The sequence below is a fragment of the Pezoporus occidentalis genome, unplaced genomic scaffold (genome assembly GCF_034315485.1).
Source record: "Pezoporus occidentalis ecotype Australia unplaced genomic scaffold, CSIRO_AGI_Poc_V1 ctg38, whole genome shotgun sequence".
Lineage (NCBI taxonomy): Eukaryota > Metazoa > Chordata > Aves > Psittaciformes > Psittacidae > Pezoporus > Pezoporus occidentalis.
The window spans coordinates 6,805,353-6,830,599 of record NW_026915702.1 but is presented as its reverse complement, the minus strand read 5'-3'; the positions used below and the strand labels follow the sequence as shown (position 1 = coordinate 6,830,599).

Sequence of the window (25,247 nt, the reverse complement as noted above, 5' to 3'; positions counted from 1 at the left end):
AATCAGTACAACTAGCTAATTGTGATAATTGGATTTTCTTATGTAATTGTCTTCTCTGTTAGATGTTTTTCCTTTTGGCTCAGTTCCTTATGCCAAGTTTCTCCAAAGTAGTTTGCTAAATTAGTATTAACCTGCTATGATCTTTCTTCTGATTTCTGCTAAGGAGGAGTGAAAAACTCATTTAGACATTCCTGGCCCCTTTCTATTGATCTCTAAGGGATAGGTTATCATTCATTTCTTGAGTAGTAGCAGTCTGTGTGCCATCAACAGAAGGTGGTTTATTTAATTTCTGTTCAGATCTTTTTCAAAGTGCTCAGTGGCTGTGTTGGTAGATAATAAAAGAATATTTTTATAGTTGCCCAATAGTTCTGGATTGTTTTAGGAGCTCATATTCACAGGTTCCATTTTTCTTTTCATTTGCTCAAATAGCCACTTTTTATTTGAATGTCTAATGTTTACTACCATAATCAATTACTGCTGCCAGAATTAATGTTGGCTTTGTTCTGCCAACTCTCTTGCTTTTGTTTTACAACTCATTTTAATCAATTGTACATGTGTTTGCAATACAGACCTGTTTCAATTAGCCCCTGCAATTCCTCTGAGGTTTTATGTTGCTTGTCTGTGATTAACCCTTTGCCAGGCAGAACTGCTGTGGGTTGTAGGTAGGAAAACCCACCTGGGATAGTTTTACAGCCAGAGTTTTATCCACTGCAGGTCAGTACATTGAATACCCTCAGCTAGCCAGGACACACCTGTCCATGGGGCAGCAAGGGTATATTCATTCAAGGGTATCATCTATCATCTTCGTTATCCATTCCTAGTTTCATTTTGTGATGATGACTTCAAATTCCCGTGGGTCTCCAAAGGAAGCTGTGAAAGCAAACTACCAAAAGATTGTCATTGCCACCTTGGCCAGTATTAGCCATGTGGAGCTGCACTGGGAAGCTTGGGACTGCACCCAGGTCTGAACCCATCTCACTCCCACAGCACCATCCAGGACAGATTTGCTCAGCTGAGGATAAACCACCAAATAAACAAAAACAGTGGGTGTAATTCAAGGCCAAAACATTATGACTGTATCCTAAATGAGCTTCTTGAGTGTCAAAGGATTCTTCACAGGTTTAAGTTGTTGGGTACAAACTAACCAAGTTTTGAAAACACAAGCATTCAGCTTCCAGAATAGATGAAATAGTTGTGTAGAAATTGTGTTGAGGAGTTGCATCATGTGTTGAAATTTAATAAGAATTCCTGTGGGATCACACCAGGGTGATTAAGACATAAAGGATGGCCAAGCAGAATCATTGTCTGAAAGACAAAATAATGCCATATTAATACAAAATTCAATGTCTTCTGTGCTGTGCAATTTTCCGTGCAATGTTAATCTGTGTTGGACTTTAAATAAGTCTATCCTCAGTGAAGGTGTCCTATTTAATACTATTATTACCCCTCTGTTCTTTGTACTGTAGGCCGGAAAAAGACAGTTGGTAAGCTGGGATTTGGACACAACCTGGGTGGATTTTGTCCAGTTTTACATCCAGATAGGAGGAGACAGTTCTTCATGCAATAAACCAGACAGCAGAGAAGAAGGTGTGCTGCTGCAGTACAGCAATAACGGCGGAATCAACTGGCAGCTACTAGCAGAAATGTATTTCTCTGACTTCAGCAAACCCAGGTATAATTTTGGTCTAAATTAAATCCATACTGCATCAGCTCTTAAAAAAACCCACCCTATTTCTCAGTTTATGAAAATGTGAATAATAAATTCAAGTTACAATGCTTAAAAGCCATCATTATATGAAAATGTCTCACGCTGCCACAGTAAACTCCCATCATTAGAAAGGAAAAGTCTAATGAAAGTGGGCCTTACAAAATCTGAAGTACAATACAAAGTCTCCAATCACTCGTTTCCTGTGTGAAACATGACTAAAATGCTAGTATCTGCAAAATATTAGGAGCAAATGCAGAACTTGCCCAAAGGAGGTGTAGAACTCTGCCATTTCCGACTCTGGTTTCACATCTAACGAACATATATTAATGTCACATACAACAAAAACTCCTTTAAGGAAATATTTAAGGAGAAGAAAAAATCATGTTCAGCATTTCAGATTTGCTGTAAGAATGCATTTGTCTACATGTATTAACATGATTTCTATTACCTGTATTTCATATTTTTCAATATGTAGATAATTATATCTTCCCATCTTGTCATTTTGCATTGCAATGAACAATGTTTTCAGGAGGACTTCTATAACTCAGCAAACTGTCCTTTTCTAAAGTGATCTTGGCACATGGAAGTATAAAAGCAGTGAACTTTTGTAGAACAGACCAGATCAGAACCGAACCAAACAGAACCAAACTGAGCAGAACAGAACAGAGCATAATAGAATAGAAATCATTAGTTGGAATGGTTGGAAGGGACCTACAATGGTCATGTAGTCCAGTGGGATGACCAAGAGTTAAAGCATATTGTTAAGGGCATTGTCCAAATGTCTCTTAAACACTGACAGGCTTGGGGAATTGATCATCCCTCTAAGGAAGCCTTTTCCAGTGTTTGACCACCCTCTCAGTAAACAAATGCTTCCTAATGTCTAGTCTAAATTTCCTCTGGTGCAGCTTTGAACCATTCCCATGCATTCTCTCACTGGATCCCAGGGAGAAGAGACCAGCACCTCCCTCTCTGCTTCCCCACCTCATTAAGCTGTGGAGAGCAATGAGGTCACCTCTCAGCCTCCTTTTCTCCAAACTAGACAAGCCCAATGTCCTCAGCCACTCCTTATAGGACATGCCTTCCAGCCCTTCCACCAGCTTTGTTGCCCTCCTTCAGAAGTAAAAAAGTATCTTTAAATCCTCCTTAAATTGTGGGGCCCGGAACTACCCACAGTACCCAAAGTGAGGCTGCACCAATGCTGAATACAGTGGGACAGTCATCTCTTTTTACCAGCTGTTTCTGCTGTGTGCCGTGCACCCCAGGATGCTTTTTGTTCTCTTGGCTGCCAGGGAACTCTGCTGATCTCTGTAAAGCCTGCTGTCAACCATCTCTCCCGGATCCATTTCTGCAGGGCTGCCCTGCAGTCACTCTGGCCTGACATTACTCCATCATAGGTGCAGAATCCAACATTTTGACTTTTTAAATTTCATCTCATTAATCACAGCCCAATGCTCCAATTCGTCTAGATCTGTTTGCAGATCTCTTGTCCCTCAAGAGAGTCAACAGCACCTCCACATTTGATATCATCAGCAAACTTGCTAATGATGCATTCAACTTCTGCATCCAGATAGTTGCTAAATATACTGAACAGGATTGGCCCTAAAATTGAGCTCTGAGAAGCACCACCTGGGGCCAATTGTCAGCCCAGTGTAGCTTCATTCACTACAACCCTTTGAGCTCTGCTTTTGAGCCACTTCTTTATCCAGCTCACCATGAACTCTCTTATCCCATAGCTGGACAACCTGTCCATGGGGATGATGAGGTACAGTATCAAAAGCTTTACTAAAACCCAGAATAACTTCATCCACTGCCTTCTCTTCATCCACTGCATGGGTCATTTAGTCTCTACTTTGTCAAACTTACAGGACACATGCAACAAAGAAGCTACATACTGAAACCTTAATCTCTGGACTATCCAATACGTTATTTTTAGCCAAAATATCTGCCCCTCTGAGTAACCAAGAGTGATGGTCCTTACAGAATATAGCTATGCATATTCATTTTTCTGCTGTTTCAGCTGTGGTCCAGATCTTATTTTCCCACAATTAAACTTGGAATCCTCCAGGAAAGAAGGTTCTTTTTGGCCCTGAACAATTCCTCCACTTCTCTCTGCCTAACCAGAAAGTGGGTCCATGGTAGAAAATAACAATTAAAAACACGGTGTAAAGAAAGAGCACTGAAAGGAATATGTGAATAAATGGCTTAGATGAGACTGAAATAGGATTTAACAAGTAACTAATTTTTGTATTTTTAACATAAGTATGATTAGGTTTGAAACTTTCACTTTCATTTAACATCACTTTTGTAAGGTGTTTCCTAAGTTGAACATAAAGCAAACTATCTGAGGAAGACCTGAAGTTCTTTTATGAAGACCCATATAGGAAGGCTGAAATATTTTTACCCACAGCAGGCAACTGCTACATAATCTATTGCACTGTAATAGAAGGATGCTTTTGTCTACAAATAGGACCAACCAGCAGAAGAGAATGAGAAATGAATTTTGCCAATATATTTCACTATTACTTGCTGGCACCAGAAGAATGTTAAGATTTGCTGAACATAGATCAGCTGAACAGTTTAATTCAAAGCTGAAGAGTTCAAATCAGTTCCTTATTGTGCTAGGCAATATAGCAATCGAGAGTAAAAAATAGCCATTGTCTTAAAGGGTTTACATTCTTCGTAGACAAGAAGAACAAAGAAGGATTCTTGATATGCTGTGTATAAATAAGTATCCAAATATGTAGAAGATTTCTGAGGACTTCTACATGTGAGAAAGGCCCTGGCTTTCCTGTTTCTTTCCCTTGTTCAGTGGTATTTCTCCCATTTCTCTACAAACCGTGTTCCCTAAAGTTCTGCTGAATTTCTCTTCTCCAGGTTTGTCTATCTGGAGCTGCCAGCTGCAGCCAAGACGCCTTGCACCAGGTTTCGCTGGTGGCAGCCCGTGTTTTCAGGGGAAGGGTATGACCAGTGGGCCATCGATGACATCATCATTTTGTCAGAGAAGCAGAAGCATATCATTCCTGTTGTTAATCCCACTTTACCACAGGTAATAAGCAAAAGCAGGTAGTGAGCATCCACATGAAGCAGGAACCATCCTCTCTGTTAATAGACATTTAATACAGTAGATGTACAATATATTAGACGTATAAGAACAAATTTTCTTTGAAATTTAAAGGGTGTATTTAAAGAAACAGATGTAGTGTTTGCAGCTGTATCTCTCTGTGTAGGAATAACTTGTGTTTTATCACAAAACCATCAGGCTCCTAATGTTTGTGACAGAGGATTATAATTATGTATCTCCTCAAAAAGTCAAGACAGATTTTGGGAAGTACAATTCTTAGAAAATGACAGAAAATACATATTGCAAAATTTGAAAGCTGATTATTTTGGGAAATTTTCTGTAGTCACACTGCAAGGTGATCACACTTGTTGCTTTCCTCTTCATTTTTAACAGAACTTTTATGAAAAGCCAGCATTTGATTACCCTATGAACCAGCTGAGCGTATGGCTAATGCTGGCCAATGAAGGGATGGCCAAAAATGAAAGTTTCTGCTCTGCCACCCCCTCCGCCATGCTCTTTGGTAAATCAGATGGAGATCGGTTTGCAGTGACTCGAGATTTAACTCTGAAGCCTGGATATGTCCTGCAGTTCAAGGTATTCCTTAAACATAAATCCCTGCACAATATCTGTAAAACTTCTCTTAGTCAATACTTGCAAAATGTCACTGGGGCCACAGTTCAAACCAAGGTGATAAATTATACCGCTGTGTAAAAAGATGTGAAGAGGACAACTATGAATTCATACAGCATAAAATATGATGCTTTCTAGAAGGACAGTCAACACCTTAGAGCAGGAGATATATTTTTTAGCCCTCTGGAGAAGTTGTAAAGCTTGTTGCTCTTCAGCACATTTCAGAAGTGGGCTGAAGTGACTGTCATTATATTCAAGTCAGTACTAGGAAATGCTACTGCACTGTCAAGGGAGAAAGGATTTATCTCATCTGGGGCTCCGTGACTACAAAAGCTCCAATGTGATTTGCGTGCATTTTTTGTACTTTAAACTATTTAAGGACTTACACACTGCTCTGTGCTCCAGTATGGCTTTTTCATATAATTTACTTTTATTGTGTCGATGAATATAGGCTCCAATTAGCATTCTTCTTTAAAGGGCATACAAAAATTTCAGTACATCAGAATATGGGCTCCAAAGAAAGTGTATTTGCTTTGACAAGCTCTTGTTTCTGAACTCTAATCAAAATTTTATTGAGTTTATAATGAAATCCCATTGGTGAATTCTGGAGGTTGGTTGCAATGCAATTTTAATGAGCTCCCCACAAATACATGGTCCTTACATAATTGGTGGATACAGACGCTGAATAATTTACAAGTGGAATTATTGAAGAGATCAGATGTTTACAGGCAGCTTTTCAAATATAATCCCCACAGTTCTATAAATAGGAAAGTTTGTTAGAAATAATGGGATTTGTAAAATAATCTCATTTCATCTAAAAGTTATGCTAATGAGATGCTATACAAACTGAGGGATTGCAGTAGCAATTTCTGAGTATTGCTTGTACTTTTATACTTTAAAGTGTCTGAAACTCAAAAATATTTCAATATATAAATACCATTTAGCCTGGAAAAGATGCTGTTTGCCTCTTCACCACTTGACTTCAGTGACTCAGCCTCTATTCTGTAGGTTTGATGATCAACAGCATTTCAAAAATCATTTAGTCTAAAAAAGCAGTACTTAAAAATATTTTATACGCCTTCCATCACTGAAACACTTGGCAATGTAACATAAATGTACAAAACATAAACAACATGGATCACAGAACAGTGAATTCTTTATAAAGTCTGTTATTTAAGACCTGAATTTATACTCCTGTCTTTTTTGGAAAGCTTTTAAACTGGCCTGCGCACAAATGTGTCAGTCCTATTTGCATGCTTTAATTTTAAACATATGGTTAAATGCTTTCCTGAGTTTGTGAAATTTCCATTTTAAATAGCTGCCTGGAATAACTTTGCATTGATAAACTGAAAGACGGTAATTTGTCAAAATTATTTCATTTTACATGAATAATTTTGGTTTACATTCTACATTGCTGCATTCTACAGCTCAAGTAGGATTTCTGCAATAAAATGAAAACTAATGTTTTTCGGATAGCTTGAAAAATGAAACTGAAAAGTTGAAATCAGCAGTTGATTTTTGTCTTGGTTACATTCTCATTTCACATTCTAGTATGCATTTTTAAACTTCATCCCATTTTTGCTCTATTCTCGGGAGCCAGACAGAGGCCCCAGCTCCCAGACATCATTCCTATGAGGCCGATGAGAAGGCTCTGGTCAGGGCTCACAGCCCAGGGCAGGGGGCCCCTGGGAGGCAGGCTGATGCCCTGGGCACATTGGGTAGCCTGTAGATGTGATGGCTCTCAGAGGATACAGCTCTTCCCACTTCTCCTGGGCACATGGGTGCCTGTGCTGTTTGCTGGGTTTAGCCTGTTATGCACCAGGACCTTTGAAAAGTTCTGTGCACACTTCGGTGTGCTGAACCCAGCAACCTTAATGAAGGGATAGTAGGATTTTTTACTGAGAAATGTCATGCACATGTAGGAAACAGACTCCAACCATCAGTCACTGTTTGCAGCAGGGTTCAACGCAAGTGTTCAGAGCACTAAGCCTCCAAAACCAATGCCCAAATTGTTTTTCATTGGTTTGCGGGCAGTAAATACTAGTAACAGCTCAACTTTCTTCAGCTCATATTGAATACTCCGCTTCTTTGCAGCTCAACATTGGTTGCACCAACCAGTACAGCAGCTCTGCTCCTGTTCTGCTTCAGTACTCGCATGACGCTGGGCTCTTCTGGTCCCTTGTGAAGGAAGGCTGCTACCCTGCATCGCCAGGCATGAAAGGATGCGAGGGAAGCTCCCGGGAGCTGAGCGATCCGACTGTGTATCACACAGGAGACTTTGAGGACTGGACAAGAATTACTATTGTTATCCCCAGGTCGCTTGCAGCCAGGTACTGTAAACCAGCAATGCCAGTTTTACGCGTGGATTAGCTGCCTCTCATTTGATGCAGCATTAGGAAAAAGCTGCAAGTTGCAAGATGTGGAGAAAAGTGGCATTAAAAATGGGCAGATCTAGGAAAAATATACTGTGCTGTCCAAAACAAGGAGAAGCTCTCTATTTTAAAGGTGTCAGAATGGTCCATAAAATCAAATTGCAAAGCAACAAGGAACCCAGAACATTTTAGTTTGACATCAGTCTCTTCATCATGATGCTGTCGGTCTTCACAAGTATCAGTCAGGTCAGAGGCACCAGCAAGACAGTGTGATAAGTCATTTGAATCAAGTAATCCATTTGAACAGGATTAATTTTACAGTTACCACTGGGCAAAGAAACCCTAGGAAGGTATTTGAGCTGCTGCATAATGTAATGTGTCACTGAATGCAGCCAGGACAGATGAAGTCAAAGGAGGAAGGAATGATAGGTGTGCTTGACCTCACCATCAGGTTAATACAGATGAAAAGACATCAGACAGTGGAAGACAGAAATAAGCCTTGAAATCAGGAAGCTTTAATCAGTCTTACTTGGATTTGGTTGAAGTTTCTTGCCCCCTTGCTCGCTGTCTTACCCTCTCAATAAAACTCCCTGCTCTGATTTTCTGCCTGCCTGAAGCACTGCCAGTGCAGCCGTCAGGCATTCCCCCAAGACCCCAGCCATGCCTTGCTGCCTCCTGTCACTCTTCCCGCAGGCAGCTGCTCTAGTGCTGCCCCTGGGTTTCAGCCCCATCCTCCTGCTGTGGGCTCCTCCTCCTCAAGCCCCAGCACAGATTTTGAGTGTGTGGCATATTGTGTAGCAGGGGAACTGGTGCCTTTGCCGCAAGGACTTGAAATAGCAGCGTGTACCATAACAAGTTTGTCTTTTCTTCAGTAATTAGCCAATAAAAGCAGGTGCCAAATTGCACAGATCTGACACCAGCTGATTTGATTTACCCAAAACAAGCAGAGCAGAATCAATAGCAGCAATCTGTTTGGCATTATGTTCAGTAAAGTGATCAGGAATAAGAAGCTCATGTTAATACATTAAAAATTGAAGTGTTGTGAGTATGATGAGGGTCTCAGAGTATTGAAAACTGAATTTATTGCAGGTCACTTTGGAAATCATGGTTCACAGGTTGTCTGGAGAGCATTCCATTTCATCAGTTGGTATGGAGCACTAACACAACTGATCACTGACCTACCATATCCCAGCGCACACTAGTAAAAAAAGCAATAGATTTATCATATTTTAGATAGGGTAGCAAGGAGGTTCATAATTAATCCATTGGCTTGGCAGTGAGATATTAAATCTGTTTCCCTCTCTGGAATGCCTATAAAATGATGCAACTAAAAGTTAAGGATTGAAAAATAATAACCAAAAGATCTCCTCTTCAACCAATTTCCTATGCACTGGGTCAGCGGAGTAACTTAGTGTAGGTTCACCGAAGTCTCTGGAGCAGTTTCAGTTATATAAGTTAAGAACCAGAGCATTGTTTTCCAGGAATTTCATGTTGTCATCCAAGAATAAAAACTTCGTGTTTTTGTCCACAGGACACATTATTGGCCATTATTTTTAGCAAGTGGAGGATTTTTCCTGTATCCAGATGACTTGACGGTTTCTTACTCTAAATTATGCAATCCCATAATAAACTCTATCACTGCCATTACTGAGTTCCTTTCATAAGTACTGTAAGAAATGGAGTTCTGGGATTTCAATGCATAATTAGCAGCTCAGGTTGAACCGACTTGTGAGAGGCATCTTCAGAGTCATATCTAATCATTCACTGCTGTTGATAAAACCATGTATCTGTTCTTTGAATCACACTCATGGATACAGGCCAGAGAAATAGAGAAAGTCAAAAATGCATCCAAAAACCCTGGGAAAATTATCCTTAAGTGAATTTGCACAAAATGTAGGGTGTCAGAAATCTTTTCCAGGCTTCCTTTTTCATCTTATTTGGAAATGGCTAATTTAGAAAAAGCTTCTTTTAAACAAGGATCAGGAGGTATTGAAGCTGGGAATAGTGATACTCTGCCCTTCACTGTTGTTTCTCTACAGTAAGACTCGATTCCGCTGGATCCAGGAGAGCAGCTCCCACAAGAGTGTGCCTCCTTTTGGCTTAGACGGTGTTTACATTTCTGAGCCTTGCCCCAGCTACTGCAATGGTCACGGGGACTGCGTCTCGGGGGTCTGCTTCTGTGACCTTGGCTACACAGGTAAGACAACCCTCTTAGGTGGGATTAGAAGCACTGGCTGAGTTAAAGCTGCAAATTTAGCATCTTGGTTTTCCTCTCCAGTATTCCAGAAAAATATCTGGTGACATCAGTATCATGGACTGCCAGCAAGAATCTTGTCATTTTGTTAAATAGAAGTCAGTCCAGGCAAAACAGAGCAGTTGAAGGTGGCGGACATCAGTGATGTTTCTGGCAACCGTAATCTTTGAGTATCGCCATCTGTGTGAATGGGAAGGGACTAGCAATTAAAAGAGAAAACAAAATAAAACATTATAAACTAAAAAGTCTGCTTAAAAGCCTTTGGATCATCTTCAAAAGAATTGCTGCTGTTTTTGAGTCCCCTGGCCATCAGATGGCATGGGACCAGGAGGGAACATATGTTCTGACGGGCCCTTCTGTGGAGAATTCTGCTCACTTGTGGTTTCGGAAGCTTTTATGCAGTAACACTAAAAAAAACAAACCCAAGGAAAAAAGAAACAGTGATTGACATAACCAGTTGCACACTGCACTCTTTTCAACCCTCTATAGAAACACAGCACTGAGCTAACATCTTCTGTTGAATTTGTTTAAAATGAAATAAACAGATAATATTTTTGTTTACATAAAATGCCTTATCAACATAAAGTGCTTTTACCTGGTGAAATAAGCCATCTTAGAGTTTAGAGGAAGAGGGCTTATTCTGCCTAAAGAAATCTGTAAAGCAGGTTTTAAAAAGGTACAACCCTGTCATTAGGGCATTTTCTTAGAAAAGCACAGTACTTTCTCATGTGTGAATGCAACGGAACTGTCTGCAATGTTCTGTATCTGACCCTTACTCTGTTCAGCACAGTTTCAACAAAGCATCTCCCATATTATCTTTTTTTTCTTGAAGCATCGCATGGAACCTGTGTGTCTAATGTGCCTAATCACAGTGAGATGTTCGACAGGTTTGAGAGGAAGCTAAGCCCTCTCTGGTACAAGATAACAGGAGGTCAGGTTGGGACAGGCTGTGGTGTGCTCAGCGATGGAAAATCTCTGTACTTCAATGGACCTGGCAAAAGGGAGGCGAGGACTGTTCCCCTGGACACCACAAATATCAGGTTAATCCTCAGTGTTGCTTCTCACAATTGTCTGCGTATTCATGTTGTCTCCTCTCCACATTTACAAGCGTAGATGTGAGAAGGTGAGAAATGATTAATAGAAAATGGGTAATCACAACCTGTACAAGAAATCTTAAAGGCAGGGAAATTACTTTTTTGCTCATTCTGGTGTACTATTTCCGTTTCTTGAGAGAGAATACTTAAGTTAGAAACAGTAGAATAGCAGCATTAAAAATCTGTGAACTCTTTATCCTTCTGAGAATATGGTTTGCACTCTGTCCTAAATGGATGCGCAGAAGACGTGGTCTTGAGACTGCACAAAACCTAAGTCTCTGCACATAGCCAGTCAGAAAAACTCTCTTTCCCCTGACTGCCCTGAATTGCAGGCATGGCGATGGCAGAGAAATGAGCTGTCATTTACTTGCCAGATGTTGTGAATTAGTCCACTTGTCAGAAGTGTAAATAACCAGAATGTGAATTGTTTCTGTGTAGCCAAGAGGCTAACAAGCCCTCACCTCTCTCCCTGCTACTGCTGAATCCTGCTCCATTGGTAGCAATTATTTTCTTTCTCTCAAATTGTTGAACTGATTAATGTAATTAGGATAAACAAAGGGCTGTTAATCCTAACCACTGTTTAGCCTGGAGTTTGCTGCTGTTTTGTCCAGTCTCATGAGGGATCACGCACCTGAAACCTTGCCCATCCTATAATTATGTCAGTTAGCTTAATAAAAGGTACTTCTCCTGAAAAATACTGCTCGAAGAGAAAGTAATGCCATGATTTGCTGCATTATTTAATTTGTGGGATCAGTCAGCAAAGATCGGCCACAAGCTACTGCTACCGCCCTCCAGCTGAGACATGGGGACCTCTGTAAGGCAGCATGGACGCTGCAGGTTTGGGGACATCCTTAGCTGCTCCCAGCACTGAGCAGCACAGCACCAGCTGCCTTTCCTCTGTCCCCTGCATGTCTGACAAATACATGAATTATTTCTATAATTATGTAAATTACTTAATAATTACTTTAATTAATTGTTTGACAAATATGCTTTGGACAAGTGCATGTTTGCACTGGAAAGCCTGAGTATGTCTCTTCTGTTCCACTATCTTTTTAAATCTCATGTTATTAATCCTGTGAAGCATAATATTGAAAGTAACCTCATTATCAATAAGTCTGTATTCAAACAGTATTTCTGAGTTATTCCTTCTTTCCTGGAGAAATCTTTTTTATAAAAGGAAAGGATTTTCTTTAGATTCAAGATTACTTTGAAACCACTTTTAATGGCAGATATTCGTATTTATAGCTTCCCCTTTTTGTAGAGCTTGAGCCATTTTAAAAGCCAGAAGAAGTTTTAAAATGAAATGAGCAATGCTTTTTCTTGACTTGTTTAATCTATCACGACTTCTGTTTTGTGGAAGAATATGGTCCTTCTGGTGTCTCAAAACTGCCCCAAGAAGGTACATGACGAGAGGGACACCTGGTAAGAGCAATTATGATCCCTCCTCTGAGCATGTGCTCATCATGTGAGCTGCTCTCCTGCTGCAGCTGATTATTTTGTCAAAATAAATCATCACTAAATTTCTGTTATAAGCATCACAGTGAGCAGTTTAACTTCCTTGAGCAATTAAAGCTTGAAGCCACATCCCTGGGCTATTTGCTGGACAGAAAAAACACACTGGTCATTTCAAATATAAATGAGACCAACATCAATTGTTTGGTTTCTTCAGACCCATATGTGCTCAGGGGTAGTATCCACCTCATGTTGTCTGACCAGAACATGGACTCCTTAGACTACAATTACCCCAGGCTGCTTTTAAGCTCAGAGGAGAGAAGAGCTGCTTCATAAGGGCAGTGCAACTCATCCTAAAATAGGGTCCAGCAATGGGCAGTGTTTTGTTTTCTGGAAGCATGTATTTTTTTAAGGTTTTTATAGGCAATCTGGGTTGTCCATGTAAAATTTAGACATTCAACTTCAGACACCTGGCTTACAACAAGCGCATCCCACTTTAATGTTTGACACCATCTGTAACGTAAACTGTTTGGGACTTTTTGCTAGAAACAAAGTCAAGGTCTGTGAGAGTGTGAGGGGTTAACTGAAGGGCCCATACCCTAAACCAGAAGATAATTCCTCAGCCTAGATATTTTTTTTTCCTGTTATTGGAGCTAAAATTAATGTCACTTGAAAGGGGAGATAAGACGGAAGCATGTTTTCCCAATTTGGTATTACTTTCTGCATTCAGTAATGCCTTGCATAGAATTCAGTTATCTTATTAGGGGTCATCTTAGCCCCTACACAGTTATCTTTTATTTTTGTGTGAGTCTTTTGGTTGAGGGTTTTGGTGACTTGAATAAACAGCAGGAAAAAATGCTTTGAAAGACATGCCACTAGATATGTGGATTGAGGGTTGTGAATAGGAAGGCTCTAAGTGCTACAGTAGATTTTTAAGCTTCTTATTTTTCAGGTTAATAGTGTTTTCCCAGACCTTTTAATATCTTATTTCATTAAATCAGTCGTGGAAAATCAAAAAATTGAAAAATACTGCAAGACATTATAGTTTTATTTTTACTCCGAATTCCTGCAGATCTACCTATGCATATTCCATATCATCGTGCTTCAGTTACATCTTTTGGAGTGTAAAGTGTAAATTTTTTGTAAGGAATGTAAAGATTTTTGCTCTTTTTTGTAAGAAGTACAAAGACCCTTTTCCCCATCACTCTTCCCAGAGGAGAAGGGTGCATGAGCGCTTGGTGCTCCCGGTTTGCTCTGCTCCAATGGGGTTGAAATGTGCCAGCCTGAGGTGCATGATGCTGCTCAGGGAAGCAGCCCAACAGGGCAAAATCAAACTCAGGTGTCATGCTGAGCACTTTAAACTAAAGCATGCTCCCTGAAACCAATGATCATAAACAAGCAGTTGGTTTTTAGCATATACATTAAATTCTATCATAATCTTAGCTTTGTTCTATTGTCTCCTTTTTCTTTTATATGATTGACTACACCTTTTTGACAGACTGTGAAAAAAATGAAATTGTTCCATAGCACTAAGAGAGCTGTAAGTGTCAAAATTCATTTCACCCAGACCATCATTTGCTCTACACTTTAGAAACCTCCTGGAGTCTTTCCATCCTTTTCCCTTTGTATGGCCCAATGTACCAAAGGCACAATTTCAGCAGCAGTATTTTCATCCTCCTGACTAGCAATACGATATCTGAATACATTTTGGTTACTGTTGAGCTACTTCCTCCCGTTTTGATGGCTTGTCCCTGATGACACTCTTCAATGATAGCATTTACACACAGTGCCTACCTGGCAGCTAGATAAAAACCATGGAATGTATTATTTTTCCAAACAGTGACATCTGGCTTGTTAGCTGACTTGGCTCCCATCTGCATTAGACTCAGTTGCTAATGACTGTGCAACCATCCCAGATTGCTGTTCTGGGTCAAATGCTTACAGATCAGATGGGCCAATCCCCACTTCTGCAGAAAGAGGAGGTTTTGTCTTTTGTTTTTGCTTTTCACTGATCTTTACATTTGGCAAGCATAACAGAAAATATCATCATAAGACTGTAAATTTTTTCACCTCTGAGATCATCGTCTAGTGGTTTATTGCCTGAATACTGTCTCGGAGGACAGAGCTGCAGCCAACAATAGGATGTGGCTGGCTAAATAGTGTAGTACTGTGTCTATTCTTGAGCTATCTATGGGGTTATATAATGAATGACACTGATGTGTATATTCTAGCTTGTCCTAGTCCTTGTGGATATACAAAACCTCTCTGATAGGAGATACTGATTTTAATACAGAACTGCAGTGTGGTTGGGTTTAGAATCAGAAAAGGATCATGACATTGTGTATGTAGCAGTGGGTGAGGGAAACTGGATCATACTGGCTTTGGCTGTAGTCCTGTGGCTTGTTCATGATTTTAGTGATGTCACTACAAATTAGGACCAAATCCCCTAAAGCGAAAGGAGTCATCTTTGTGAGGAATAATTCGATTGACAAATTAAGCCTTGTTTTTCACGAAGAGGCACAAAATTTGTATTTAAAATAAAGAAGTTATCTACAAGTAGTAGAAATTTGTATTTAAAAGAAAAAAGTTATCTACAAGCAGTAGTATTAATGAAGTCTAATTTCCTTTAGATTTGTGTTCTTTTTTCCCCCCCAAACCTCTGTTTGGCAATAACCCCATCTCACTATGTGCTCCATGAGGACACCCTCAGCACAAGGGACAAACAGTTGCTTCCCAAAAACATCGCTTCAGTGAGTACTTCAGTAGTTATAACACAACAGGCAGGTATCATCCTAAGTCAAAAGATGTTTAGGAAGCAAGAGGTAGAATGGCATCACCACCTTTCAGCATGTGAAAGCTCGTTGTGGGGATGAATCCCAGTTCCTTGCTCTGTTCAGGTGCTGGTTTGAGTGCTCAATTCAGACAACCTGTGAAGAAGGCATAGGTGAGGGGCAATGCCATTCTTAGTCATCTCAGTGCTCTTTACATTAGTTATGATGAGATAAGACTCAGACAAATGTTGGAGGCATGCAAGGAAATTTGTTGAGTGAGCAGCACCACATTAATTGAAATTAATTGCTATTATACAGCACAATAGTGTGCATCTAAGAGGAAATGTAAACTACTCTAATACTACAGAGTCACAATTAAAATTATCAGTTCAGCAAGGATACCAGGGAATCACTGGAGACTGGGGCGGGGGGGGGAAACCCAAGCAATACATTGGAGCACAAGGATGGGATAATTATTCATCCAAATATAGATAATTAGGGATGCCCCAAGTTAATCCAAAGTTCTGACAGTAAAGACAGTGATACTGTTTCAAATGGAGGTTGTGGCTTTAGAAGAGCTGCAGAAAATGGTTATGTGAAAAATCAAGGACATGGAAAAACTTCATGCAGAGACAGATGAAAAGGTTGCCATGATTTAAAGTCAAAATGAATAAGAGAACGTAGGGATGGTAAAAACACTGACAACAAGGAAGGCTGAATAAAGGCAGATCAGGAACAGGCTTTTTCCCTGTCTTATGACATGAGAACAAGGGAATATTCAATTAAATCAAAAATTTTGGGTTCAAAATCAAAGGGTCTGCTTCACAAAAATGTCCCATGAATACTTTTCACTGAAAACTGTTTACATCAATAATTTAAGGACCAAGAAGGAATTGGTGATTTAGTGAAGATACAATAATTTCATTGAAACTAATACTGTATTTTAAAGCTTAAACCGATTTCCAGTTACAAGAGTTTAAGGTAAGATCTGATGTAAGGAGCAGATTTGCCTACTTTGGAGATTTTGCATCTTTGTGTGAAAGAAGGAGCTGCTAAATTCTTCTACTCAGTCCAGCACAGGATCAATAAACCACATCACCTTCTTCTGTCTTGAGTCCTCCACTGTTTACTATAGCCATGCTTGATTTCACTGGGAACATTACTTGATCAACAAGACTGGAATAATGACCTAACTGAAAATGCCACATGAGTTAAGGGAGCAGAGTTATACTGACTGATTTTGTGCTATCAGAAGATAATTACACCTCACTTCTACCCTGTTTTGGGGGGTTTTGTTTTTTAACAGGCTAGTTCAGTTTTATGTACAAATTGGAAGCAAGGCTGTTGGTAACTCCTGCAGCAGACCAAGAGCCAGAAATGAAGGTAAAGCCTCCTTTCCTTATAATAAACTTTTTGTCGTTTGGGCATTTTACAGTGTTTTTGCCTTTTACTGCCTTTACAAAATCAAAAATGTTGTTTTATTTTTAACATTGATCGCCTCTTCAGTTTTTATAAATGGTGCAAAAGCTATTTACTTTTGTTCCACATTTGTATTTATACTTATTTCCACCAAACCTAATGGTGTTCTATCTGTAGGAATAGCTGTGATGGTTTACATTTATAAAATGAACAACATTTATAAAATGAAGTGTAATAGCTTTTATTAGACTAGTTGATAGTGTTGGAAAACAGGTAAATCTACAAGTACACAGGACTTTCTTCAGATATGAAATAAAATGAATAAAATTCAATTTCAGGATAAAGTGGGCAACCTCCATGGCTGACCTGAAGAGGAGTTGTGTGCTTGAAAACTGGCTCAGCTTCCCAACTACACCAGTGTGTCTAATAAAAGTTTGTTTTCCAACCCGAGCTCATGCATGGTTTACCCGAAACACAACATTATAAAGCTGCAGCTGAAAATACATGTAGTCTAAAGAAATTAATCTCTCCCAGCTGCCCCCTCTCTTATTTTACCCACAGGCTTTATTACTGGGGCAGGGAGCTGATACCTGTGCTTGGGAAAGATCAGCAGGGTTCTGGGACCAGATTCCCCATATGAAGTGGTCTAGTTCATGAAGACAGACCACTGACATCTGGTAGATGAGAAAACTGAACTTTCCTCTCAGTATAAATCATTTAACATCAGTGGACTGTTTCCTGATGTATGATATTTCCATTGATACTTACAACTGTCATCTTTCAGCACAGATTACATTGAGGGTTTGATTCTTCTCTCATTTGCACACCACTATAAGACACAAGAAGATCCATGATCTTTGAACATGCTCTAGTGTAAAAAAGTTTTAAAAGAAGAAATATACTTAAGTGCTCTTTCTTGTATCCCCTTTGATGAGCACATAAGTGACTTCACAATTCTGTTGTGTCCTAGTATTTGCCATACTGTGTGTTACATACAGAGGCTATCTTAAACTATCCAAATATTGTGACAGTAAACTTTTAAGGACACTGAGAGCTTGCACGTGTTACATGAGCATTGTGAACTACCCATACTGGAGGCCAAACTATGAGAATTACAACCTAGTGTCCCACACAAACTGCAAGGATACCCGACATGAAATAAATACTGACTATATGAAGAAAAGTTATTCCTATCATTTCTGTGGTACAATCATTAGTTTCACTGGGGTTGTAAACGATTCGATCCTTTGAGTTTGGTGAAAATAAGCAAGATACTGTGTGATACCTGGTGAGTCTGTGTCATCTTTGCAGTAGGACTTCATCCACAAAATGCTCCTGGACCACGAGATGCCAGGAGTCACAGGCACTGGATGGATGTTGGCAGCTCCCTCATACAGGCTGAAGAGTTGCCCCAATTTGCTCTGTACAATCAGACTAACTGCCTTTCTTAACTTTAAAATGTAGGGCTTGTTGTTCAATACACAAATGACAATGGGATCACCTGGCACTTGCTGAGAGAGCTGGACTTCATGTCATACCTGGAACCCCAGGTCATTTCAATAGACTTACCTCGGGAGGCCAAAACCCCTGCCACCGCTTTCCGCTGGTGGCAGCCACAACACGGTAAGCAACACCATCCTAAATATTTATTAAGCAGCTTTACACAACCCGCATGTCAATGTTCTCAGTATGGACATGATCTGCAGAAACTTCAGTCTGATGAATGGCTGAGTGCTGTAAGAGCATATTCAGGCTTTCCTCAGTCACACTGCAGATGTGATTTTCTTCTATAGCACAAAGCAGAATAGTGGACTTAAGAGTAAAATTGTATAAGACCTAAGTTTAAACCAAAGATGCTGAGAGATAACAGAGGGGACAGGAAAAGTATATTGCACACATAAGCCTAAATAAGATTAGAGGATTTACCCGAGTATAGGATGGCCTGAGATGTAAAATGGCGTACCCACTTTATGTCATTTTTCCTCTGTTTTGGAAGAAGAAGCATAACTTGGACTTGAATCTGCCTACCTTGTGGCTCCCATCTCACTGTTTTAATATCTCCATATTCCAGGACCCCCCTATCCCCTGACATTTCTGGTGTCGCAGTACCCTCCTCCTCTGCCTTCTGCTGTACCTCCAAAGCCCACTCAGCCACTTCCCACATCTTCAGCCGAAAGTAAAACCCTGGTGCAGCCTGATACCTAAAGCCACCGTGAGAGCTTCCATCTTATGTGGGAGCACATTACTGCTATTAGAAGTCTCCTGACTAAAAGTCTTTCCTTATATAAGGTGATATTCAGAAATAAGCAAAGTACATTTTAACAGCAATTCCCTGGTGAGAAAAGTGTACAGCTTACATTCAACTAATTATGGTACGCAGCTTCTGGGTCATAATTTGTCACTTTGATGGTTGGTTTTTATTCATACATTTTCTTACAATGTATGTGCTGGAATTAATTATTCTCCCTAGCCAGGAGAGTAGGAAAGGTAAGAAGGATGTGATTTAGTTAAGAATCCAATTCATTTGTGAAAAATGCTGAGTAGCAAGGAGTGCACCACAGACAGTCATTCCACTGTGATCATTTGCACTGGTGAGTGGTTGATGTCAGACCTGTTGCTCTCTAATTGTATCCTGCCTGTGGCCATCTGCTCTGAGGGCACCTTGATGACATCTGTCCTTGCAGAAAGCAGTCACTCAAAGACCACCTGATGGCAGTCCTTTGGCTCCCAGTAAGAGAGAGTGTTTATGACTGGAGGTTGAAATACCACCATCCATAGCAGCGCTCATAGGTGACAACCGCTCCTCATTACAGATATCAGCTCCTTCATCGACTGTCCTCCGTCTGCCATAACTTAGTGCAGAGTGGTCCCATCAGCCCACGTTCCTCCTAGTAGCAAGACAGAAGCCCAGGCACATTGTTGCAAGCTCACAATTTGTTGTCAAGACTTTCTTCTGTTCCTGTGAGGGCAGTGATTGCACAGTACAATGGCATTTTCAGCATGCCACTACAAAGGTGAATTGAAATGAAGGGAGAAAAGGGCTGGAGATGATGGTGAACTGAGGTGCCTGTAGGCTGGACAGCAAGAGAAGAGAGGTTTCCGGGAAGGAGAAGAGCACTTCTATGAATATCATTTATATCAAGAGCCTTCTGCATTTTCCTTTACGTACTATCCTTCTCCATACAGAAGGTACTTTGGGAACTAGACAGAGGCCTTTCCACCTTGGCTGTGGGGAATGTCAGGAAGGTTGTGACCCATAAAATGAAAATCCTCAATCTAGGTACTATGGGAGTGTCTATTCAAACACAGGGAGAGCATATGATGATGATGAAGGCACTGAAGTTTGAGAAATGAAGAGGGAAACACCTGTGTTTATCCAAAATAGAAAGATACTCTAGAGTTCAGATTCCTCCTGAGCAATGTTTTAGTCTTGTTTAACAGTGCTAAATCTATGTGGCTGAGCATGGCTCACTGTGTGAACACAGCATATGGGCATAAAAAATAACTTATAGGGACTCCACTAACCTGCCTGTTCTGCTTTTTATAGGGAAGCATTCAGCCCAATGGGCTTTGGACGATGTCCTTATAGGGATGAATGACAGCTCTCAGACGGGCTTCCAGGATAAATTTGATGGAACTGTGGATTTACAAGCAAGCTGGTACAGAATACAAGGAGGTCAAGTAGACATCGACTGCCTGTCTATGGATACAGCTCTGATGTTCAGTGAAAACATTGGTATGTGGCATAGAACATTGCTAGATTTGTGTGAGTCTGGTTTATAAATTATAGTCAAGTTTTTACAGAATGGGAGGTACAAACAAATCCAGGTATAAAGAAATCTGCAGGGAAGAGAAGCCTGAAAAAAAGGTGAAAATACAGATACCGTATCTGTATTATCCATATACCACACGGAATATCCACATACTGTGTCTGAGGGACAGTACTGAAAACATACATAAGGTATATTCTCTTCATTGTTGTTTTTCTCTCTTTACTTAGGAAAACCTCGTTATGCAGAGACTTGGGACTTCCATGTATCATCCTCCACATTCTTGCAGTTTGAGCTGAGCATGGGTTGCAGCAAGCCATACAGCAATTCCCATAGTATTCATTTGCAGTATTCTTTAAACAACGGGAGAGACTGGCACCTGGTGACAGAGGAATGTGTCCCTCCAACCATCGGCTGTCAGCACTACACCGAGAGCTCCATCTACACTTCAGAAAGATTCCAAAACTGGAAGAGAATAACAGTCTACCTCCCACCCTCAACCAAGTGAGCACTGCTCTTCTGCCTGCTTAGCGTGATAAAAATTTTGCTGATCTAATTTGAGCAAACAGCTCCCAGCTTGGGAATTTTCTTCATGTCTTTTAAATTATTAAACGTGTGCTGTCACACCACTGGAATTTTAAGTTTCACTTCAAAATATTTCATCAGACATAAACTGAACTGCAGGAACTTAAGGAAGGAACAACTTTGGATGAGTGAATTCTGAAGTCTTGCCTATAATCTGTGATAGCAAGAATGGGAAAGCTAAACCAAGCTTCTCTAACATTTACCCAGTAAGAAGCAAGAATTAATGCCCTGACCCTTGCTTTCACATAAACATATTTTCTGTCACTGCGCATAAGTTGTCATCCAATGTCATGCTAGTCATGGCATTCAGGAAGTCAAAACACATGTTACTGGTTGTGCCACTTCCATGTTTTTGACCAGGAGGAGTTCTGCCTGCCTCCTAGTGATATCACATGGTTGTAAATGGATGTGGCAGGCATGTTGGAAACCATCTCTCTGAATAAAACTATGCTCTAGTTTAGAAAAAATAGATGATGATATTGCTTACCATTATTCTCAATAGTTCTGTAATTCTTCAAAGCACTCTATGACCAGCAAGAGTAGCAGCAATGTTCTTCCTAAATTTTCACTTTGGGCACCTTCCCTTAGAGTCTGCTGCAATATTACCTAAAGAACTAACCTAAGAAATTGAAACTTCCAGTTGAAACTGGAATATGAATCTTTTCTAAGTACAGGGGGTCATGCTTATTAATGTGCTTTTCTTCTCCTAAAGTCTATGAGATTTTTCTTTAGTATTTAGCACTATGCGGAGCATACATTTTGAAGCCTGAAATACATTCACTCTTTTTCCAGCTCTCCCAGAACACGATTCAGATGGATTCAGTACAACTATGCTTCTGGTGTTGATTCTTGGGCTATTGATAACGTGGTCCTGGCTAAAGGGTGCCCCTGGATGTGCTCAGGCCACGGCATCTGTGATGCAGGTCATTGTGTGTAAGTAGCAGCCTCCTTAACTTGCTTCATAGAAAAGATGTTGTTTTATCTAGGCCAGATGGATAACACCTTTTCCTCCCGATTTGTTGCTAGGTGTGACAGAGGCTTTGGTGGTCCGTACTGTGTCCCTGTCATTCCTCTGCCGTCTGTCCTGAAGGATGATTTCAATGGTAACTTGCATCCAGACCTTTGGCCTGAGGTCTACGGTGCTGAGAGGGGAAACCTGAATGGTGACACCATCAAGTCTGGAACAGCTCTCATTTTTAAAGGGGTCAGAGATTGCTTACATTGAAAACATGAATAAAACCCAGTAGAGTTAAAACAGAAAGTAATTTTTTTGTTGTTGCCCCCCATATGTTTATGTCAGAGTCTTCAGGCCCAAATTTGACATTTTAATTTCTCTCATCTTTTCCTGCCCTAAATATGCACCACGTTTGTCACAGTTGGGTTTTATGAACAAAAGGGTTTGTTGGCCATTACTTTTATTTATGGCATAAATTCCTCCTTAACCACCAAAGGAAAAGAATGAAACTCTGTGGCTGAGATTTCTGAGGCCAAGTGAGTGATTTGGATATATGGTACACATCACAATTGATTGGGTTTGTGTCTTGAAATCCCCTGACTGGCTTTTGAGTATCTCAAATAATACAAATTATTCTGTAGTCTATGTAATCAAAGTTTATGTAATTAGTAATTATCATGTGTTTTACTTAATTCTATCATTTTGAAGTTTTCTAGGTCTTTCAGGATTTTTTGTTAATTACAGGTTAAAAAAGGCCAGGAAATGTAATATTTTCTGATCTCAGTTCTTCAACAAAACACATCACAGAAAGACTTCTGTTCACATAAGAACACAAATTTTAAGGTCACACATGACTCTTCCTTTGACACTGTGAATTCATGTGCTCCCAAAAAGGAAGGTTTAATAAAGTTTGGTGTAGAAATTAATTCTTTAGAAATATTTCTTTGCAAAAGATTGACTCCAGTTCAACCTCTTTTAAATCATCATTTAAATCACAAATCACAGGATGTGAATTGTCTAAAACCTGGATTGGTTGTTCCTGCAGGTCATTCCCTGGGGGAATGGGTCTGAGGAAGGGGCAAACTCTGAGAGGTGGTTTGCCAGATCTCTGCAAAACAGGGACTGGCTCTTGTCCCAGGATCCACTCAATGTTGAGCTCACCTGTAGAGATGGACAGGGCTTTAAGGGTCATTATGAGTTTTCCTGTCTGCTCCCTTTCTTTATTGCTCTAAGTCAAGAGGTTGCACCATAACAGGACATTTGTGCAAAATATTTTTTGAGGGACAGAAAAGAGCTCTTAGGGAGGAGTCTTCCTGCCTGGAAATGAAGGTGCTTGGCTACCATACAATTTGCCAAAAAAAGAAGTATACTAGCTTGGACTCAATATTTGAGTAAGTCAGGGCCTGCAGATCAGATCACATCCTGATGGTTCAGAGCATGAACAGAATGAGCTGTACCTGTGTCTGTAACTTACAGTGTAGGTGTGCCTCTGGTGGTGACACACACCCATATCTAGCTCTTTCCATTACTATGGCTCACATTGCCAAGGCTGTCACTGTCCCTATTTTCTGCTTAGGAGAAATTTCTCCCTCTCTCACTGCCACCAGCAGTCAGTTACGGACAACATCCAGATAATAGTAAGCTTCTTCAATAATGGGAACTGAGATTCACTCTATATTTTCTGTACTTGCAGGAAGGACTGCGAATGCTTGTTTCAAGAGATCTAGATTGCACTAATACCGTGTACATCCAGTTTTCATTTAAATTTATTGCCAAAGGTAAGATCACTGCCGATTTCCTATCACTTCTGCTTTCTTCATGTGTAGTAGCATCACAGAAAAGAATATGGATTTACATTTTCAACATCAGTGTTGAACATCAGTTTATGACAGATAATATGGGAACTTGTTTGAGGTTCTGCATTATCCCTACCTTGCTACCAGCCTACATGATCATCTATGCAGTTCCTAAGGAAAAAGTAAACTGTGGTGGTGTCAAAAATGGCACAGCTAGTACAGTCTTAGAGCAGAAGAGAAATAAAATAGCACAAGATTTTTTAGGGATTTCACACAGTGTTGGAAAAAAAAAAAAAATTATCAGGTTTTTAAGTCATAAAAGTGCCGTAAGTAAATCAGAGACCGATGAGGAACTGCTACTGGGTTTTCCTTTTCAAGCTTCAGTCCACTGCATTAAAAGCTTTTATCATTTGACTTCCTTAGGTATCTTAGAGATGATGAAAATGCCATAATTCTATTCGGTTGTATATGAAGGATAGTCAGACTTTGCAAGCCAACTTTACACGTTGGTGTAACAAGACAGTTTCCCTAGTACAAGTATTTTCAAACCAATGATTCAGTCTTCCCCTGCTCTAAGCCATTCTGGCTTTGTAAAATAATTTTACCCACGTCAGGTGTGACACAGTGGAGAAGCACTAACTTGAGTGAGGGTTTGAGTCATCCCCATGTGATTTCAGAAGTTTCTCCCAGCATTATTTGTAGAACTGGCACGTCCAGTTTGAAGTGTCAACATCCAAAAACTCCTCTCCCTTTGGTGGAAGATGTCCATAGCTTTTGCAGGAAGCTCAGCACTCTGGGGCTGGATCCTAACTAACTCATCATTTGCCAAAGGACAGCATAAAAATAGTTTTGAACCGCCGCTTTCTTCTTAGCAAAATCTTGGTATGGCAAGTAAAAAGGTAGCTCTTTCTGAATTAAGTTTGATTCCCTTTAGTTGACATTTAACCATATATATTTGGCTATCTGTTACCATTGTTAAGTACTTTATGGAAAAGAGAGAAAATAATAACACTGAAAACCATAACATTCCCCAAAACAGTAATAAGTCCAATAGTTCATGTTTAAAAGTAAAATCTTGTGAAGACTTTTTTTTTTTTTTTCAAAAAATTAAGTTATGCCTTGGAAACACTTCTACACATAATTCTTGCCAAAATATTCAAAAAACACGATGATTAAAAAGTATCATTCTGAAAGGCAGGAATAGCCAAAGGCTCAAGGCTGGATTTTGACACTTGGCCCATAAGAGGTAAAGCAGTGAAACTCCATGAGAAATCTTTTCTCATTAAATACTAGCCCTAGGCCTGGACCCAGGACTTAGTCCAAACAAGCTCCCTAATATTGAATGCAAATTAATATAGCTGGGCACATCTCTCATCTCTA

At 40.0% G+C, this 25,247-nt stretch overlaps 1 protein-coding gene across 1 annotated transcript in view; it reads left to right on the top strand.

Annotated features, from left to right (window-relative positions):
• Positions 1-25,247, top strand: part of RELN (reelin) — a 282,373-nt gene that overhangs the window by 208,171 nt on the left and 48,955 nt on the right. The window contains exons 25-37 of the mRNA XM_062632047.1: positions 1,467-1,672; positions 4,583-4,754; positions 5,163-5,363; positions 7,494-7,729; positions 9,811-9,968; positions 10,858-11,065; positions 16,649-16,725; positions 18,226-18,384; positions 20,309-20,497; positions 20,762-21,035; positions 21,909-22,049; positions 22,143-22,320; positions 23,765-23,849. Of these exons, the coding sequence (XP_062488031.1) occupies positions 1,467-1,672; positions 4,583-4,754; positions 5,163-5,363; positions 7,494-7,729; positions 9,811-9,968; positions 10,858-11,065; positions 16,649-16,725; positions 18,226-18,384; positions 20,309-20,497; positions 20,762-21,035; positions 21,909-22,049; positions 22,143-22,320; positions 23,765-23,849 (2,284 nt within the window). The remainder of the gene's footprint in view (positions 1-1,466; positions 1,673-4,582; positions 4,755-5,162; positions 5,364-7,493; positions 7,730-9,810; positions 9,969-10,857; positions 11,066-16,648; positions 16,726-18,225; positions 18,385-20,308; positions 20,498-20,761; positions 21,036-21,908; positions 22,050-22,142; positions 22,321-23,764; positions 23,850-25,247) is intronic.